The 17898-nt window shown below is 46.5% G+C and overlaps 1 protein-coding gene across 8 annotated transcripts in view; it reads left to right on the top strand.

The window, feature by feature from the left end:
* The window catches only part of FAT3 (FAT atypical cadherin 3), a 640498-nt gene that overhangs the window by 454052 nt on the left and 168548 nt on the right, over positions 1-17898 (top strand). For 6 of the 8 annotated variants that reach the window (XM_025188675.3, XM_075919377.2, XM_075919375.2 and 3 more), the window contains exons 5-7: positions 1828-2142; positions 4099-4309; positions 4718-4786. In XM_025188675.3, coding sequence (XP_025044460.3) covers positions 1828-2142; positions 4099-4309; positions 4718-4786 — 595 coding nt within the window. The remainder of the gene's footprint in view (positions 1-1827; positions 2143-4098; positions 4310-4717; positions 4787-17898) is intronic. The other 2 variants (XM_075919378.2, XM_075919376.2) reach the window with 1 other exon arrangement.

Below are 17898 nucleotides of genomic sequence, written 5' to 3'. Positions count from 1 at the left end.
CCCGGTGTCCCTGGTCTGCTGGAGATGGTCCCCAGCAGACCAGAGGCACCGGGAGCAAAGCCGCCAGGAGCGCCTGGGCTGCCCCGCCGCCAGAGCCCCTCCGCGGCTTTGAAAGCCTCGGGGGAAGCCGGCGGGGGGGCATCCCAGGCGCGCATGGGCTCCCCCCCCGCCGGAGCCCCTCCGCGGCTTTGAAAGCCTCGGGGGAAGCCGGCCGGGGGGGCATCCCAGGCGCGCATAGGCTCCCGCCCCGCCGGAGCCCCTCCGCGGCTTTGAAAGCCTCGGGGGAAGCCGGCGGGGGGGCATCCCAGGCGCGCATGGGCTGCCCCCCCTCCGGAGCCCCTGCGCGGCGCGGAGGGGCTCAGGAGGAGGAGCAGCCCATGCGCGCCTGGGATGCCCCCCCGCCGGCTTCCCCCGAGGCTTTCAAAGCCGCGGAGGGGCTCCGGCGGCGGGGCATCCGGCGTACAAGACGACCCCCGATTTTTGGGGGATGTTTTTTAACTTCAGAGGTCGTCTTGTACGCCGGAATATACGGTAGTGAAATTTACATGCCCCTTCTGGAAAAGGGGCCAGTGTAGACGTAGCCTAAGAGTGTAACCGTTTAAATGGTTAACCAATAAGTAACAGTTTATTGGTTTCCGTTATGGTTATGTGCCTGCTCCCAGCCCCGCTCCTGGGAGCTGGCTCCTGTCCCACGCTGCTGGCGCTCTCTCTCAGAGCCCACAGTGTGGGGTGGCAGCCTGCTCCCCAGGAAAGGGCCTGGGAACTGATGTGCATAAGCTGGCTCTCGGCATGCATCGGCTCTGGCTGCCAGCCCCGCTCCTGGCGAGCCGGCTGCACTGTAGGCTCTCCAATATAAGCTTTACACTGCAGAGTCCACAGCGTGTAACCATATAAATACTAAGATTCTCAGCAGTTATACGGTTACATTATTAACCTTTTTTTACATCCCTATCTGAAAAACAAATTTCTTTCATGCAAGCAGAAGTCGCTTTCTGTCTTCTTACTTAGCTTGTTAAAATTGTACTTACAAGATAGAGGGAAAGTTTGAAATGTATATTGATTTTAAAAAAATATAGGAGTGTATTACTGAATCTCATGAACTCTTGTTGATCTTGGATCATTTCATTTTCACAATATTTCATAATTAAAATGATCAGTAATTCTGTTTTAAGTCTCTGCCAACTTCTTATTTAACTCTTGTTTTCCTCAGATTACAGTGCTTATTTATTACTGTTAGCTCACACTATAGTTACACAATACAACAGGAATTTTTACTAAGTATGTCTCTGGTTTTGTTATGGTGATATATGTATCTCTGTTTCCACTGTAGCCATACAGATCATGGCATTAATGCACTGCCAGATTCTGGTTAATGAATGAAAAAATGACAGTGATCATTTCAGGATTTAAGAAGGAATGTGTTATATTTGTCATAAATACTATAAAGACATCACAATTATATGAATCAGGAAACTTCTAAAAACATACAAAAATTGCAGTGGTACAAAGGTCAAATGTGATCCCTTGGTGAGCAAGTGGTTAATTCCAGTTCTTTTGTCACTATTTAGGGGCTGCTTGAGGGACCGAGGCAGGAGAATGTGTTTTGGTAAAAGTAATAGACTTCTACATATGAGGCTCTAGGTTCTGAGTTGAACCCCAGTTGGAGAATTTTCTGTGCGCTCTTTTTTGCTGACATGAAATTGTTGGATTTCTTATTATAAACATAAAGGACTTTGCTGACTGCCAAAGAGTTATTTTTTTCTTGTGGGTCATTCCATCTCTTTACAAAATTTCTTTACATTTAATAATTCTTCTTATTTCATCCAGGTGACTGTCACAGATGGAGGTATCTCTCCCAAACAATCTACTATTTGGGTAGTGGTTCAAGTTCTGGATGAAAATGATAACAAGCCTCAGTTTCCAGAGAAAGTCTATCAGGTCAAGTTGCCTGAGAGGGATCGCAAGAAAAGAGGGGAGCCAATCTACAGAGCTTTTGCATTTGACAAAGATGAAGGACCGAATGCAGAAATTTCCTACAGCATCGTGGATGGAAATGATGATGGGAAATTTTTTATTGACCCTAAAACCGGGATGGTTTCTTCCAGAAAGCAATTCACAGCAGGGAATTATGACATCTTAACAGTAAGAATTCCTTAACTAGAATAAGCTCACACCATTTGATGTTTCGAGAATATTTTTTTAAAGTTAGTACAAATAATGTCACATAGTTTTCCCTAATTTAGGAATTATATGTAAAATTTTAACCTATTAGGAAATGCTGTCTTCATATGTTACTATAGATAAAGAAATGAGCTCTTTTTACCCTGGATGTTTTTGTGTTCTAGCACAGAGATTGTTTAAATGGTAGATCTTGAAAGCATCACTTTGCATTTCCCCCTGAGCATTGGAAAAACAGAATGATGGCTTGTCTATACACACAATGATTATACCGCTCTAACTTTGCTACAGCCCCCCTTAGTGTGGATACGGTGATATTGGTATATAAGTAATTATATTGATAAAGTTTATGATTGTAATAATGTGTACTAGTATAAAACATTTTTACACTAGTATAACTTCATCCATACTAGGTGTTGCACTGGAATAATTGTTTCAGTACAACAACAACAACAACAAAATCACAATCCTAACCAAAATAGTTAAGGGAACAAAAACTGTGTTCAGACCTGGCCTAAGAGAGACAGGAGATGTCTTGCATTTCTTGACAGAATCAACTTTACAGGCATATTAAATCCATAAATCCATATGTATTGAAACAATCTTCTGTTATTTGAAATGATTAATGATAGGCACTTAAAGGATAACGAGAAACTGCAAAACATTGAGTGGGTACTAGTGTCTGTAGGGTGCCACATCAATCGATGTTTCATCCCATCTTATTTTACATCTTCATTGGGGATCTAGGTGTCAGTGTAAATAGCACTGTGACCAGGTGCCTATCAGATCTCACACTGTGACTTGTGAGCAAGGTTTCACTCACTTCCAGGGAATTGGCTTAATTAATAATAAAATATTGTATTATAAAGTTCTGCTCAGGTCTTCTCCCCAGGCTAACTTCCTACCAAGATTTCTACCCCAGGACTGCTCAGGATACATCCCTGATCTTCTCTCTGGCTGTGTCCAGACTCAGGGGTTTTTTCGGGAAAAGTAGCCTTTTCCCGAAAAAACTTCCCCTGCGTCCAGACTCAAGCCGCGTTCTTTCGAAATTAATTCGAAAGAACGCGGCTTTTCTTTCGATGGCGGTAAACGTCAATTTACGAGGAAGAACGCCTTCTTTCGAAAGTTCCTCTTTTGAAAGAAGGCGTTCTTCAATGTAAATAGAACGCTGGGTGCTCTCTTTCGAAAAAGCGGATTGCTCTTTCGAAAGATCCGCCTGCAGTCTAGACGCGATCTTTCGAAAGAGCCTCTTTCGAAAGAAGCCTGCAGTCTAGACATAGCCTCTGTCTCTACAGAGCCCACCTCCTTTAAATCCAAGTAGAATAATAAGCTACCTGCTATACTTCACCAGGACCTCTTAATCTATTTCCCAGCATTCCACCTGTTACAGTTCACCGTGCCACCTTTATCTATTTCCCAGAAAGATCAACTCTGGCTAACTGGATAAGGTATTTCAGGCAAATACTATCAATCTTTTAAAAAGTGTGTTTATCACATTAATTGATGCTATAATCATATATATTTTTCAATATATCCTAAAGTACATAACTCAAAAACACCCTAAAATAAAGGAAAACTAGTCAAACACTCAGGACATTGGCATAACTGACCAAAGCACCCACATGAAGTTGTATTTGCAACCCCCATCCTCTTATCTGGCACATTCAGTTAACTGGCAACCCCCATTCCACTGTACAAGTCCCATGAGGCCAGCAGCCTTTCCAAATCAAATGATTTTGAGTTTTGCTGAACGATCAACTTTTACGTGAACATTTTTGACAAAAAATATTTTTTCATTTTTGTTGAAAATTTTCACAGATATATAAACTCAGCTTTATACTGGTGGCAGGAGTAGACTCAAGAGCATTGACAGACCTGCATGTTAACTCTAACCCTATGTGTTCTCCCCATGTGTAATAGATAAAAGCAGTGGATAATGGACGACCCCAGAAGTCTTCAACTGCACGTCTCCATATTGAGTGGATTAAAAAACCTGCACCCTCACCTGTATCACTGACTTTTGATGAGCCCTTCTACAACTTCACTGTCATGGAAAGCGATAGAGTCACAGAAATTGTGGGAGTGGTGTCTGTGCAACCCTCTAACATACCTTTGTGGTTTGATATAGTTGGTAAGTTTGAACCCGCTGCTATGAAATAAGTATCAAGAAAACATCTTGTAATGTGTGGTTTGGAGAGTGAGAAAACTAACAAAAATTATCACCCAAATTAAAAATGTGAAATGCTGAAATGAAAATGTCTAATTTAATATAATAATAATACTCATGCTCTTGTTATGACCCCTTAGCTAAGCTGAAAAGAAAGCGCTATTTGGCTGAATTGTTTTTTTTTTTCATAGTATGTTATTTACTGCAATCTTAATGTTGTCTGTCATTTAAATTCTATTGTCATACTTTGCTAATCTCATTTCTAAATGTATTTATGGTACTTAGACTTGCTGTCCCTCATTTCTCTCTTTTCTTCACCTTTTTTTCTGCATTCTGTTCTTTTTTTTCTGCTTCCGACTGCCCTGCTTCAAGGTGGCAAGCATGCTCGAGAGATGTTCTATATTCTACAGACAGCTTGTGGGCAGAACTGTTCAACAGAAGGTACCCTTAGTGCAAACACATTTGCTAAAATACAACTATCCAAGCTGCCTTTTTTTTTTATAAGTTCTTTGAAGCAAATTATATTACATCTTTCTTAAGTGCCTGTGACAGGATGGACTTAATACATTCTTTTTTCTGACAGCTTTTATCGTATCCAATTATTATCCCTTTCTTCACGGATTTTCACAGTTTAACACGCACCACACAAAAAGAATGTTAATGTTTTACAGTTCAGTGCTGTCCCTTTAAAATGGGGGGGGGGGGGAATAGGTGTGAGCAGTATCAGCATGTGGGTTGTAAATGGAGCCACCAAATGATCCTTTTGAATGCAAGCTGAAAAAAGAGAAATAAGTTTAGATGTGAGATTTCAAGCTCAAAATTGGCTAATTTGCCTTCCATAACTTTATTTTAAAAGGTGGGGGAATGGAAAGCAAGCATGTCTGGTAAAAGGCAGTAGAGGACATGATAGTGGTGGTATTCTAAATGTGAAGGCAGAAGCAGTAGGTCTGTGGATATTAGAAAAAGAAGGAAGGAGGAGTATTCCTTGGCTGTTGGAACAGAGATAGGACTCAGCATTCCTAAGAGCTGCTCCCAGCTCTGCCATTGGTATATGTGTTTGGCTTTGGGCAACTGATTTAACATCTCTCTAACCTTTCTGTCCTTACCTGCCAGTTTGTGCAGAGGTGGACGGGAAATGTCTGTGTTTCCTTTCTTATCTGTAACTGGGTTTCTGAGATCCCTAACATCATTGAAACTAAACCCAGTGCTATCACAGTGCTCTTGGGTCCCTGTTAGCCCTTTGGGAAGAGCAAAACAGGGGTCCAGTGTCTCCCTTAGCATTCTTCAATAGTTTTAGCACAGCATGAGCACTTGACATGAGCATTATGTTTACATTTCCTTCCTCTTGCTGACCCTACCTATCCTCCCCAGGGGACCCCCCCCCCCACACTGACTTCTTTGACACCTTTTGAACTTCTTGTTGGACTCTGCCCTTCATCCCGTTTTGTCTTTGGTTCAGTGAATTCCAGCACTCTCATGATAATGCTCTCAAGTTTAAGTCTGAGAGAAGGCCGCTGCTTTCCAACTACATTCTTACGCATCATTATAACTATTCCTTTTCCGGTACCTCCTCGTAATGGTGCTCAACATGGTTATTGCTCAGAGGCCGATGAAGAGCATGCATGGTAATTAGAGACCTTATTTTGAAATGTAATATGGTACCTACAGCTAGAGTAGCTTATATACTTTTAAAAATAGTTTTTAATTTATTTCCCTCCCTCTCCCCCCAAAAAAATCCTAACATTGTCCTTAAAGGCTGTAGGGCCTCTAATTCAATTTACCTTAGGGCCAGTGACAGTCCTCAAATCCTCGTAGCAGGCCAGTGGGCACCATCTCTGGTATCAAGTATCGGAGGGGGGGGATCTCTGCCCACTGCCTCCTCCTGCACCTACTGCCCCCAGAAGATTTAAATCCTGCTGAGGACTCCCTCCACCACTGGCAGCACAACAGAGCTAGAGAGGCTCCCAGCTGCTAGGTCCACGCCACTGACGGCATGTCCCTGTGGCAGCATGAGCGGTATGTGCAAAGCTTTCCAGTCCATGGGTGTAAGATGTGAAACTATTAACTCATGTTTTGAAACTGACTAGATATCAATGGTACCAACTCTATTGATTTGATCACAAGCCTCCTGATAATTAGGTTTTTTTTCCTGGAAAATCTCAACCACGTTATTAGAATTAAGCCAGATCAGGGAGCTTTACTACCTGATGCCTCATGCATCACTATCAACTGTGATTGCTCTAAGACCAGGCAGGCCTGATAAAATAACTTTTTCCAAAATTTTCATGGGCCAGATTGGGGAAGTGCTTAGGGCGCAGATGGCCACCAGGCCATGAGTTTGAGATACGTGCTCTGGGGTTGGATGCTGGAAGATGTTGAGCCAATACCAAGCAGTGTGAAGTTCCTAACATCAGTTGACTTTCATAGGACTTCTGAGCAGGACTGAGTCCCTAGTCTTCATTTGTGGCCATCTACTGTAGTAGTAGTAGTATTTCTACTTCAGTAGTGCCTGTTAGGGATGTCAATGTGTAGACGACTACATGATTAACCAATAAGCCTGGGTTTATCAATTTATCCTATCGACTACACACATCCCTCCTCTCCCCGCCTTGCTGCCTTTGTATCAGAGTCAGCAAGTGGGGGGAGGCAAGATCCGGTGCCCATGGGGGGCTGGCTTTAAGACAGCTCCCCACAAGCACCAGATCTGCCTTTCTCCAACACTCCCATGCTGCTGTCTCTGATAGAGAGGGGACAGCACACAGGAGTAGGGGGGTATGCGGTAGCCAATACAGGTGGAGAGCCGGCTTTTAAATGGCCCTCCATGTGTGTCACCACCACAGACATTCCTACTCCCTCCCTTGCTGCCTCCCATAGTGGCAGCCCGGCCTCCCTGCAGACAGAGGCTACTCTGGCATCCCATGGAGCAGCCTCTGTCCACAGCAAGCCAGGGCCTGCCATGGACAGAGGCTGCTCTGCGGCTGCAGTCCCTATCCTCAGGAGGTATGAGCTCCCCGCAGACAGAGGCTGCTCCGTGGCAGCAGCTTCTGTCTGTGGGGAGCTTGATACCTCATTGACAGGGGCTGCTGCCATGGAGCAGCCTCTGTCCACGGGGAGCTCAGCACCTCCCCCCCCCCCAAACAGGGCTGCAGCCACCATGCACTGCTGCCTTTGTATCAGAGGCAGCAGCCTGGGGCGGGAGGAAGGAGCCGGTCTGCATGGGAAGCTGGTTTTTAAATCAGCTCCCCTTGTGGACCTATTCCCACCTGCCATCCCGCACTGCTGCCTCTGATGTAGAGGCAGCAACATGCGGTGGCAATAGCAGGCATGAACTGGGATGCCAGCGTAGTAGGTGTTGTGCAAAGAAAGAACAAAATGGTAGTCTAACACAAAGACCTTACAATATAAGTATTTTACAGTTAGATTAATTTAGCTGCTTCTAACGTGTGTCAGTTACCGTATGGTAAGCTGCAAGGGACTGATAGCTCCAGACATCTCTTTGTGAACAGCAGCAACCGTGTCCTGATCTGAATTTTGCACCTGTATCTCCATGTGTGTCTCCAGGAGCCCTGCCAGCATATGCAAGGGCCAAATATAGCCCAGAGCTTGGAGTTCAACTTTTGTGCGTATTGACTTCATAAAACAAAAGAGAAGCAGAGTGACCATAGGAAATGGTTACCCTTTAAACTAGCTACAGGCATAAAGGGAAACAAGAAGACCTTTTATAAATACATTAAAAGCAAGAGGAAGACCAAGGACAGGGTAGGCCCACTGCTTAGTGAGGAGGGAGAAGCAGTAACAGGGAACTTGGAAATGGCGGAGATGCTCAATGACTTCTTTGTTTCGGTCTTCACCGAGAAGTCTGGAGGTGTGCCTAACGTAGTGAATACAAGCAGAGAGAGGGTAAGTTTAGAAGATAGGATACACAAAGAACAAGTTAAAAATCACTTAGGAAAGTTAGATGTCAGCAAGTCACCAGGTCCTGATGAAATGCATCCCAGGATACTCAAGGAGCTGATAGAGGAGGTATCTGAGCCTTTAGCTATGATTTTTGAAAAATCATGGCAGACAGGGGAGATTCCAGAAGACTGGAAAAGGGCAAATATTGTGCCCATCTATAAAAAGGGGAATAAGAACAACCCAGGAAACTACAGACCGGTCAGTTTAATGTCTAGGGAAGATAATGGAGCAGGTAATTAAGGAAATCATATGCAAACACTTGGAAGGTAATAAAGTGATAGGGTATGTCTACACTACAAAGTTAGTTCGAACTAACGGACGTTAGTTCGAACTAACTTTAATAGGCGCTACACTAGCGCTCCGCTAGTTCGAATTTGAATCGAACTAGCGGAGCGCTTAGTTCGAACTAGGTAAACCTCATTTTACAAGGATTAAGCCTAGTTCGAACTAGCTAGTTCGAATTAAGGGGTGTGTAGCCCCTTAATTCGAACTAGTGGGAGGCTAGCCCTCCCCAGGTTTCCCTGGTGGCCACTCTGGCCAACACCAGGGAAACTCTATGCCCCCCTCCCGGCCCCGGACCCCTTAAAGGGGCACGGGCTGGCTACGGTGCCCGTGCCAGGTGCAAGCCTGCCAGCACCCAGCCAGCAGACCCTGCACCTGGCACGGCACAGAGCCACCCACCCGATGTCCCCCAGCCCACCCCCTCTTCCCGGGACCAGGCTGGCGGCTCCCGGGAGCTTGCCCTGGACCGCAAGAGGCGGGCACCTTCCTGGGCTAGTGCGGACATCGTGGACCTCGTCCACGATCTCCGCACTAGGCACAGGAAAGTGGCCGGCTAGGGCAGGAGAGCTGCCAGCCTGGCCACCCAGGAGCAGGTGTGCATGAAAATCAAGGGGGTCCACTGAGACCCCCGACCCTGACCCTGAGCTTACAATGGCCGTCCTGGGTCAGACCAAAGGTCCATCTAGACCAGTAGCCTGTCTGCCGACAGCGGCCAACCCTGGAGGGCATGGACCGAAGGGCAGGGACCCTGGAGGGCATGGACCGAAGACAGTGACCAAGCCATTTGTCTCGTGCCATCCATCTCCAGCCTTCCACAAACTTTGGGCAGGGACACCACTCCTACCCCCTGGCTAAGACCACTCCATGGACCGAACCTCCATGACTTGATCTCACTTCCCTTTAAACTCTGTTCTAGTTGTAGCCTTCACAGCCTCCTGCAGCAAGGAGTTCCGCAGGTTAACTATTTGCTTTCTCAAGAACAACAACTTTCTCTTACTAGTTTCAAGCCTGATACCCATTCCTTTCCTTTGGTGTCCTCTAGTCCTTCTTTATGGGAACTCAGGAAGAACTTTTCTGAATGCACCCTCTCCACCCAACCCCTGCTTTTAGAGACCTCTATCCTGTCCCCCCTCCGTCTCCTCTTTTCTAAGCTGAACAGTCCCAGTCTCTGTAGCCTTTCTTCATCTGGGACCTGTTCCCAACCCCTGATCATGTTAGTTGCCCTCCCCTCTCCCAGCCTTTCTCTTCCCCTCTCCCACCTCCTTTTCCCAGTCTCCCCCAGTTTTGTTCAATAAAGACAGAGTCAATGTTGGAAGAAATGTTATCTTTATTTTGTACATCAATAAGAAGGGGGGCTAGGGAAGGGTAAGTGGAAGGAGGTGAGGGAGGAATGGGGCATGAGCCCCCGATGGGGAGGACTGGGCTGGCTCTGCGGGCTTCTGGGGGTGGAAGCTCTCCTGCAGACCCCCAATTGTCCCCTCTCCCCAGATGGCAGCCTGCGGCAAGTGCAGCCGGGCTGATGGCCAAGTGGTGTGATGTGCCCAGTGTTGGTACTCCGGGCACTCCAAGCCAGAACTTCTTTGCAAGCGGGGCACCCCTTAGAACTGTGTGTCCGGGGTGGGGGTCGGGACCCTTTAAGCGCAGCCCTCGGCTAGCCTGAGACAGCATCTCCATGCTCTAAGTCCTCCTCTTATGCCCTGCCGGCACTGCTTCCGGCCATCCTTAAGCCCTGTTCAGAGTCCACTCAATGTGGACTTGCTAGTTCGAATTAGCAAAACGCTAATTCGAACTAGTTTTTAGTTCTAGACGCGTTAGTTCGAATTAGCTTAGTTCGAATTAACTAATTCGAACTAAGTTAGTTCAAACTAGCGCTGTAGTGTAGACGTACCCATAGGGAATAGCCAGCATGTGTTTGTGAAGAACAAGTCATGCCAAACTAATCTGATAGCTTTCTTCGATAGGATAAGGAGCCTTGTGGATAAGGGAGAAGCGGTGGATGTCATATACCTAGACTTTAGTAAGGCATTTGATACGGTCTCGCATGATATTCTTATTGACAAACTAGGCAAATATAACTTAGATAGGGCCACGATAAGGTGGATGCATAATTGGCTGGCTAACTGTAGTCAGGTTCTAAATCCTGCTGGAAAGGGATAACAAGTGGAGTTCCTCAAGGGTCTGTTTTGGGACCCGTACTGTTCAATATCTTCATCAATGATGTAGATATTGAGATAGAGAGTACGCTTATTAAGTTTGCAGATGATACCAAACTGGGTGGGGTTGCAACTTCTTTGGAGGATAGGGACATAATTCAAAATGACCTTAGCAAGTTAGAGAAATGGTCAGAGGTAAACAGGATGAGGTTTAATAAAGAGAAATGCAAAGTGCTCCACTTAGGAAGGAACAATCAGTTCCATACATACAAGATGGGAAGCGACTGTCTAGGAAGGAGCATGGCGGAAAGGGATCTAGGGGTCATAGTAGACCACAAGTTGAATATGAGTCAACAGTGTGATGCTGTTGCAAAAAAAGCAAATATGATTCTAGGTTGTATCAACAGGTGTGTTGTAAGCAAAACTCGTGAAGTCATTCTGCCGCTCTACTCTGCACTAGTTAGGCCTCAGCTGGAGTACTGTGTCCAGTTCTGGGTGCCATATTTCAAGAAAGATGTGGAGAAATTGGAAAGGGTACAGAGAAGAGCGACAAGAATGATTAAAGTTTTAGAGAACATGACCTATGAAGCCAGGCTTCATGAACTGGGCTTGTTTAGTTTGGAAAAAAGAAGATTAAGGGGGGACATGATAGCGGTTTTCAAATATCTAAAAGGGTGTCACAAGGAGGAAGGAGAAAATTTGTTCCTCTTGGTTTCTGAGGACAGGACAAGGAGTAATGGGTTTAAAGTGCAGCAGGGGAGGTTTAGATTGGAGATTAGGAAAAAATTCCTCACTGTCAGGGTGGTCAAATATTGGAATAAATTGCCAAGGGAGGTGGTGGAATCTCCCTCTCTGGAGATATTTAAGAACAGGTTAGATAGACATCTGTCATGGATGGTGTAGATGGAGCTTGGTCCTGCCTTGAGGGCGGGGGGCTGGACTCGATGACCTCTCGAGGTCCCTTCCAGTCCTATTATTCTGTGATTCTATGATTTATTATTTTTTTTCTCATATCCACTTGCCTGTTTGTTTAATTTGGAACTTACCACTTCACATGGGAGGCTGCCTTCTGTTGGGCCTTTCTAATCAATAATGGTTGAAAAGTCAAACCCAATTCCTGTTTTCAGCATGTATTCAATATTTCTATTGGGTCACACCGGCTCCCAGCAATACATTGTAAAGGTCCTGTACAGAAGAGCCCATTTTCTCGGTTTTTGTTAGATTTAATCGCTATTTGATAAGAAACTCATTTTCAATGGAATAGAAACTCCAAGATAGTTGCATTTTTTTGTTCCCATGTAAACTGAGCCCTCTTTCTGTCTTTGTCTCTTTTACCCCCTTGCGTTGGTGGTGGGAGTGGCACAATAATTAGTATGCTTCTGTAACCGCATTAGCTGAGCTGCACGGGGCTGATTGTTGCTTGAGTAGCATGTTGCACAAAACCCTTCCAACACTCTCCCAGTGGATCTTTCTGCATCCCTTCCTCCTACTCCTGAGAGAGGCCTTTCAAAGGACAGGCATCTTTTAAAACTAGAGCAGCACCTTCCTACCCCTTGGACTTAAATTCCAGCATCCCTGGCTATAATAATGTAAATTCTTTCCCTTTCTTTTAAACCACATTGAACGAGTTTTCAGTGAGTGCCAAAAACATGCGACTCCCCAGCTTCTTTTGTGATGAGAAATTTATGTACAATATTTCTTGACATTTGTATCCCTACACCTTATGTTTTTGCCCCATCTTCAGCTTCTCAGGAAAATCACAGCCGTGGATTTTCTAACAACAGCTACTTTGCTAAAATTTCAAAATATTTCTGCAGTGTTCTCTTTCTAAGATAATGTTCTAATATGAAATCTTGCTTTGTATGTTACGTTACTAATATTTCTAACATATGCCATGTTTTAACTGAATAGTACAGTATAATTTAGAGTATTTGGTACCTGTTTTGTCAGCATGTAGATGAGGGATGTAAGAAACTAGTCAGCTAATCGACTAACCGATAAGCAGGAGCTTATTGGTTAGCAATGTCAACTAGTCGCATCCTCCCACATCCCCCACGGTTGCTCTGCATTACAAGGGTCAGAAGCTGGCGCACAAAGATGCCGGCTCAGTACCTTATCCTGGGACTCAGCATTAACTCCAGTTCTTCTGCTGGCATTCTGCATTACAAGGGACAGGACAGCAGGGGCGCAAAGACGCTGGATCAGTCCCTGCTTCCGTGGGTCATTGGGCAGCCCTGCTGCTGCTCTGCATTGTAAGGGACACGGGATGCGCCGGCTACCCTGTCCCTTATAGTGCAGAGTAGGAGTGGGGGAGGTTATGCTGGGACCCGGTGCAAGCCAGACTGAGCATTGTAATGGCGATCCTTATCAACTAATTGAGTAGTTGATAAAAAGTAACCACATTTTAACATCCTTAATATAGATAAATTTTAGATCCATCAATACTAGAAAGCTAAATTTCTCATCTTGACCTCTCCCTAAGTCTGAGTAACTAGCCAATTAGCCCGTCATAAGACAGGGTTTTCGGGTCTCTCCTCCACGTCGGTCTTCTCTCCTGAGCTCCGGTCTCTCGCTCTCTCTCCTCCTCCTACTACCTCCCCCTCTCCCTCTCTTAGCTCTCCTCCACCTCCTGCCTCTCTCTCTGTCTCTCTCTTTCACTTCTCCTCCCCCTCCTGCCTCTCACTCGGGGGACTGCGGAGCCCAAATGGCCATTTGGGCTACGCACTCCCATTGCTGAATGGGGAGCGCGGAGCCCAAACGGTCACTTGCGCCACTTGCTCCCACGCGGCGGCCTGGCTGAGCAGCGCAGAAGTCAGCCAAGCACCACGGTGGGAGGCGAAGGGGAGCGGGGTGGTGACGTTCATGGCCAGGGGGCGGGGCCTGGAGCCGCTGTCACACTGCACGTCACCGCCCCGCCCCCCTTCACCTCCCACTGTGGCACTCGGCTGACTTCTGAGCCACTCAGCCGGGTCGCTGTGGGGAAGCAAGTGGCCATTTGGGACCCACACTCCCCATGCAGCATGGGCCACCCAGAGGGAACAGTCAGCATTTCAGACAACAGCGCTGCCCAGAGGGAACAGCCAGCATTTCAGACAACAGCGCCGCCCAGAGGGAACAGCCAGCATTTGAGACAACAGCGCTGCCGAGAGGGAACAGCCAGCATTTCAGCCTCTCAGACACTGGGGGTATGTCTACACTACCCCGCTAGTTCGAACTAGCGGGGTAATGTAGGCATACCGCACTTGCTAATGAAGCCCGGGATTTGAATTTCCCGGGCTTCATTAGCATAAGCGGGGAGCCGCCATTTTTAAATCCCCGCTGCTTCGAACCCCGTGTAGCGCGGCTACACGGGGCTCGAACTAGGTAGTTCGGACTAGGGTCCTATTCCGAACTACCGTTACTCCTCGTGAAACGAGGTGTACCGGTAGTTCGGAATAGGCACCCTAGTCCGAACTACCTAGTTCGAGCCCCGTGTAGCCGCGCTACACGGGGTTCGAAGCAGCGGGGATTTAAAAATGGCGGCTCCCCGCTTATGCTAATGAAGCCCGGGAAATTCAAATCCCGGGCTTCATTAGCAAGTGCGGTATGCATACATTACCCTCCTAGTTCGAACTAGGAGGGTAGTGTAGACATACCCTGGGCTACTATATATATGATTTGGGCTGTATCTCTCTGTCTGCAAATGCCAGAGAGTGTTTGATTCTTCCTTAGGACCCTGGAATCTGTCCATTTCCTTTCCATCATCATGCCTCAGGGCAGTAGTTCGGCTGGGCCATTTTTTCTATTAGCCTCCTAGGTTTTATAACTCACTTTGGGGCAGGACCACGCAAGAGTTCCCCCTCCCTACTTCTGGGGGAAATATTATTTTGGGCTTATGCTCCCTATATTAGAAGCACCCACCAAACTCCTTTTCTATTGCCAGCCACATCATAGCAAAACATGGCAAACCTGAACACCCGGAGTTGCTGCATCTGTGCAAAAACCTGCCCAGCAGCTGAGTTCAGCACATTATGCCTGTGGGTGCTAGGGGAAAGGGCTGAGAACTCTCCTTACTTCAGCCAAGTCTCCTTTGTAGATACTTCCCTAAACTTAGTTTAGTCTTCTTTCATGGCTGGGGCTTGACTACACTTTTACCCTCTAAGCGGAAAGTAAAACTCCAGAATGGAAACAGCAGAAAAATGTATAAGAAAAGCCACATTTCCTCACGAGCTCCAGAGTATACATCTCTATGGGGCTCTGCAATGGGCAGTTTCTCAGGTTCATCTCTGGACATTGCCTTTAGCATTATAAAGTCTTCTATTCAGCCTGTCCTTTGCAGCAGTGGTGTTCATGGTCATTTTGATGCTAACATTAGCCAGGCTAATTCCATCTAGAAAGTCACGTGTCCATTCTTAGCTGGTACTGTTTTAGGAGCCCATGACAAGAAACCAGCAACCCAGAAGTTCCTCTCCATATTTGACAGGAACATGGGTCTCTCATCAGCTTAAAAAAAAAGTCCCCGATCTCTTCGCAGGTGATCACACAATGAGGGTTTAGAAGAAATACAAGGAATGTGGCCAGTCTTCCAGGTACCAGGGAGTCTCATTCAGAAAGATGCAGGAGCGAATCTGCAAGGAATGTCACCCATCCAGATTTATATCTAGTTCCTGGGTCTTCTAGTCTCTTGCACAGAGATCACCCTACATGCAAGGCTACACAAAAATAGCACATCAAGTTTCCTCATAGAAGCCTAGAATTTTGCAGTAGAAGAGGACGACACAATCCATGGCCATAATGATTCAGGCCTCAAGTTGAGACTAAGCTTGTGTGATAGGATTCTACCATCCCAGCCTAAATCCCTACTTGCTGAATGGGGATGTCAGCTACTCATGAAGGAGCATGTTTGGGGAACCACAGTGCTCAGGGATCAGGGACAAAATCAGAGAGTTTCTAAAACATGAACTTCCTAGAGATAAAAAGACTAACACTCTCCATTTCAGGGGCCACCTCAGAAAGCAGCTATTTCAAGGTGATGTAGAAATCAGCAAGAGGCCCACCAGTAGCTTTGGGTTCTAATTGGTAGCATTAGGAACAGTCACAGCAAACCAGCTGTTCCAGGAACTTAGAGTGCTTTTTCCTCATGCTTAATGGCTTACCTTAAGAGAATTGAACTGTGGAGGCAAATGTCATCCTTGTTTGTCTCCTTTCATCCTAAATTCCTCGTCTTGAAAGTTTCCAGCTATTCTGTACCTAGGTATGAAGCTCTGCATCGCTGAAGCTGCAAATAGATAAAGAGAGGATTGGAGTCCTTTAAATATGTTCCACAGTAGTGGATGGGGAGGCACTGCAAATGAAATCTGCCACCTCCTTAGCCTTCCCCTAAAAGCATCCTTTGGAAGGAAATTGGCCCAAGCATTGGTCATAAAATAATTTAATTCCGCTAATTTTTAGGGAAGGCAAAAGTTCTATTTGTTTTTGTCTTTCTTCCCTAATTTCTGCATTGTTGCTTTCTACATCCCTGAAGTCTTGAATCAGGGAAAGGCAGGTTCCAGAAGTAAAATCTTTTTATTATTTTGTTTCTGGAAAACACCTGTTCCCCATTGAGTGCTTCTATCATTGCCTCCTTGGAGTCTGTCTATGTAGTGAATACATTTGATGAAGCTGTTACAATTACAAATGTCTGGCTAATTTACTAGTAAGGCTTTGGCATTCCAATACACTTTTGAAATCACTCACTTCATGAGGGATTGTTTATAATGTAGCCAAGCCCTAAAAATAATGTCTTTCTCTGGTGTATGAAAGAAGAGAGGCACATCTCAAAAATATCAGGCTGTGCGAGAGGTCACTCCCATAAATGAAATAATCAAGTGACAAATTCTCGTTATCTACAGCTGATGCTAAATACAAACTACCCATAAATCTGGCCCTTAATCCCAAAAAAGATTGGTCTGATAACAAACTTCATACCAAAATACAGACCCAGTTCTTTGACCTTGCCTGTTCTCACTAACACACTATTTAATACAAAACTGAATCATGTAAAATAAACACAGCTCAACCCCTACTGATGGGTAGGAGGGACAGAAGGAAGAGGAGAGAGGGAGAGAAATATATCATGAACATAATTTTAGAAGGCCATGTGAGAGCCCATGGTATTAATCCAATTGAATTACATTTCTTTCTTTTAGGGTTGGGATTATGTAGCTGGTCAACCTTGTCTGTGACTTGTAGAGCAAGGAAAGTTGAGAGTTGTTTGTTGCACAGTGTTATACAATCTTCATTGTCCTTCTCCTAAACACTATATTTAGCAAGCATGGAAAAGACATTTAAAAACTTGTACAGGCAGTCCCCAGGTTACGTACAAGATAGGGACTGTAGGTTTGTTCTTAAGTTGAATCTGTATGTAAGTTGGAACTGGCGTCCAGATTCAGCCGCTGCTGAAACTGACCAGCGGCTGACTACAGGAAGCTCGAGGCAGAGTTGCTCTGCCCTGGGCTTCCTGGAATCAGCCGCTGATCAGTTTCAACAGGCTGAATCTGGACGCCAGTTCCGACTTACATACAGATTCAACTTAAGAACCCCAGGCGTCCCCAAGTCAGATGCTACTGAAACTGATCAGCGGCTGATTCCAGGAAGCCCGGGGCAGAGCAGCTGGGGTGCTGCTGAGTTGCTCCAGTAGCGCCACTTTTCGGCGCTACTGGACCAACCCAGCAGCACCCAAGCTGCTCTGCCCCAGGCGTCCTGATTCAGCCGCTGCTGAAACTGACCAGCAGCGGCTGAATCAGGATGCCTGGGGCAGAGCAGCTGGGGTGCTGCCGGGTTGGTCCAGTAGCGCCGAGGACCGACACTGCGGGACCAACCTGGCAGCGCCCCAGCTGCTCTACCCCAGGCGTCGTTGGCCAGAAAAGCCTGGTCTGATGGGGGGGGGGGCACTAGCTGTGCCCCCCTCACTAGTTGTGCCCCCCCCCCCCAGCAGACCAGGGAGACGCGGGTGACGGGACCGCTGAGACGCGCCACGGTCCCGCCCGCATCCTCCGCGGCTTTGCTCCGCGTCTCCTCAGCAGACCAGGGAAACGCGGAGCATGCGGGCAGCGGGACAGCCCAGACGCGCCGCGGCTGTCCCGCTGCCGGCGTACTCCGAGGCTTTGCTCCCCGTCTCCTTGGTCTGCTGGGGGGAGCCCC

This window comes from Pelodiscus sinensis, chromosome 1 (assembly GCF_052426305.1).
Source record: "Pelodiscus sinensis isolate ZL-2025 chromosome 1, ASM5242630v1, whole genome shotgun sequence".
In the NCBI taxonomy this organism is placed as follows: Eukaryota; Metazoa; Chordata; order Testudines; family Trionychidae; genus Pelodiscus; species Pelodiscus sinensis.
The sequence above is the reverse complement of the archived record's forward strand: the minus strand, read 5'-3'. Positions and strand labels throughout refer to the sequence as shown.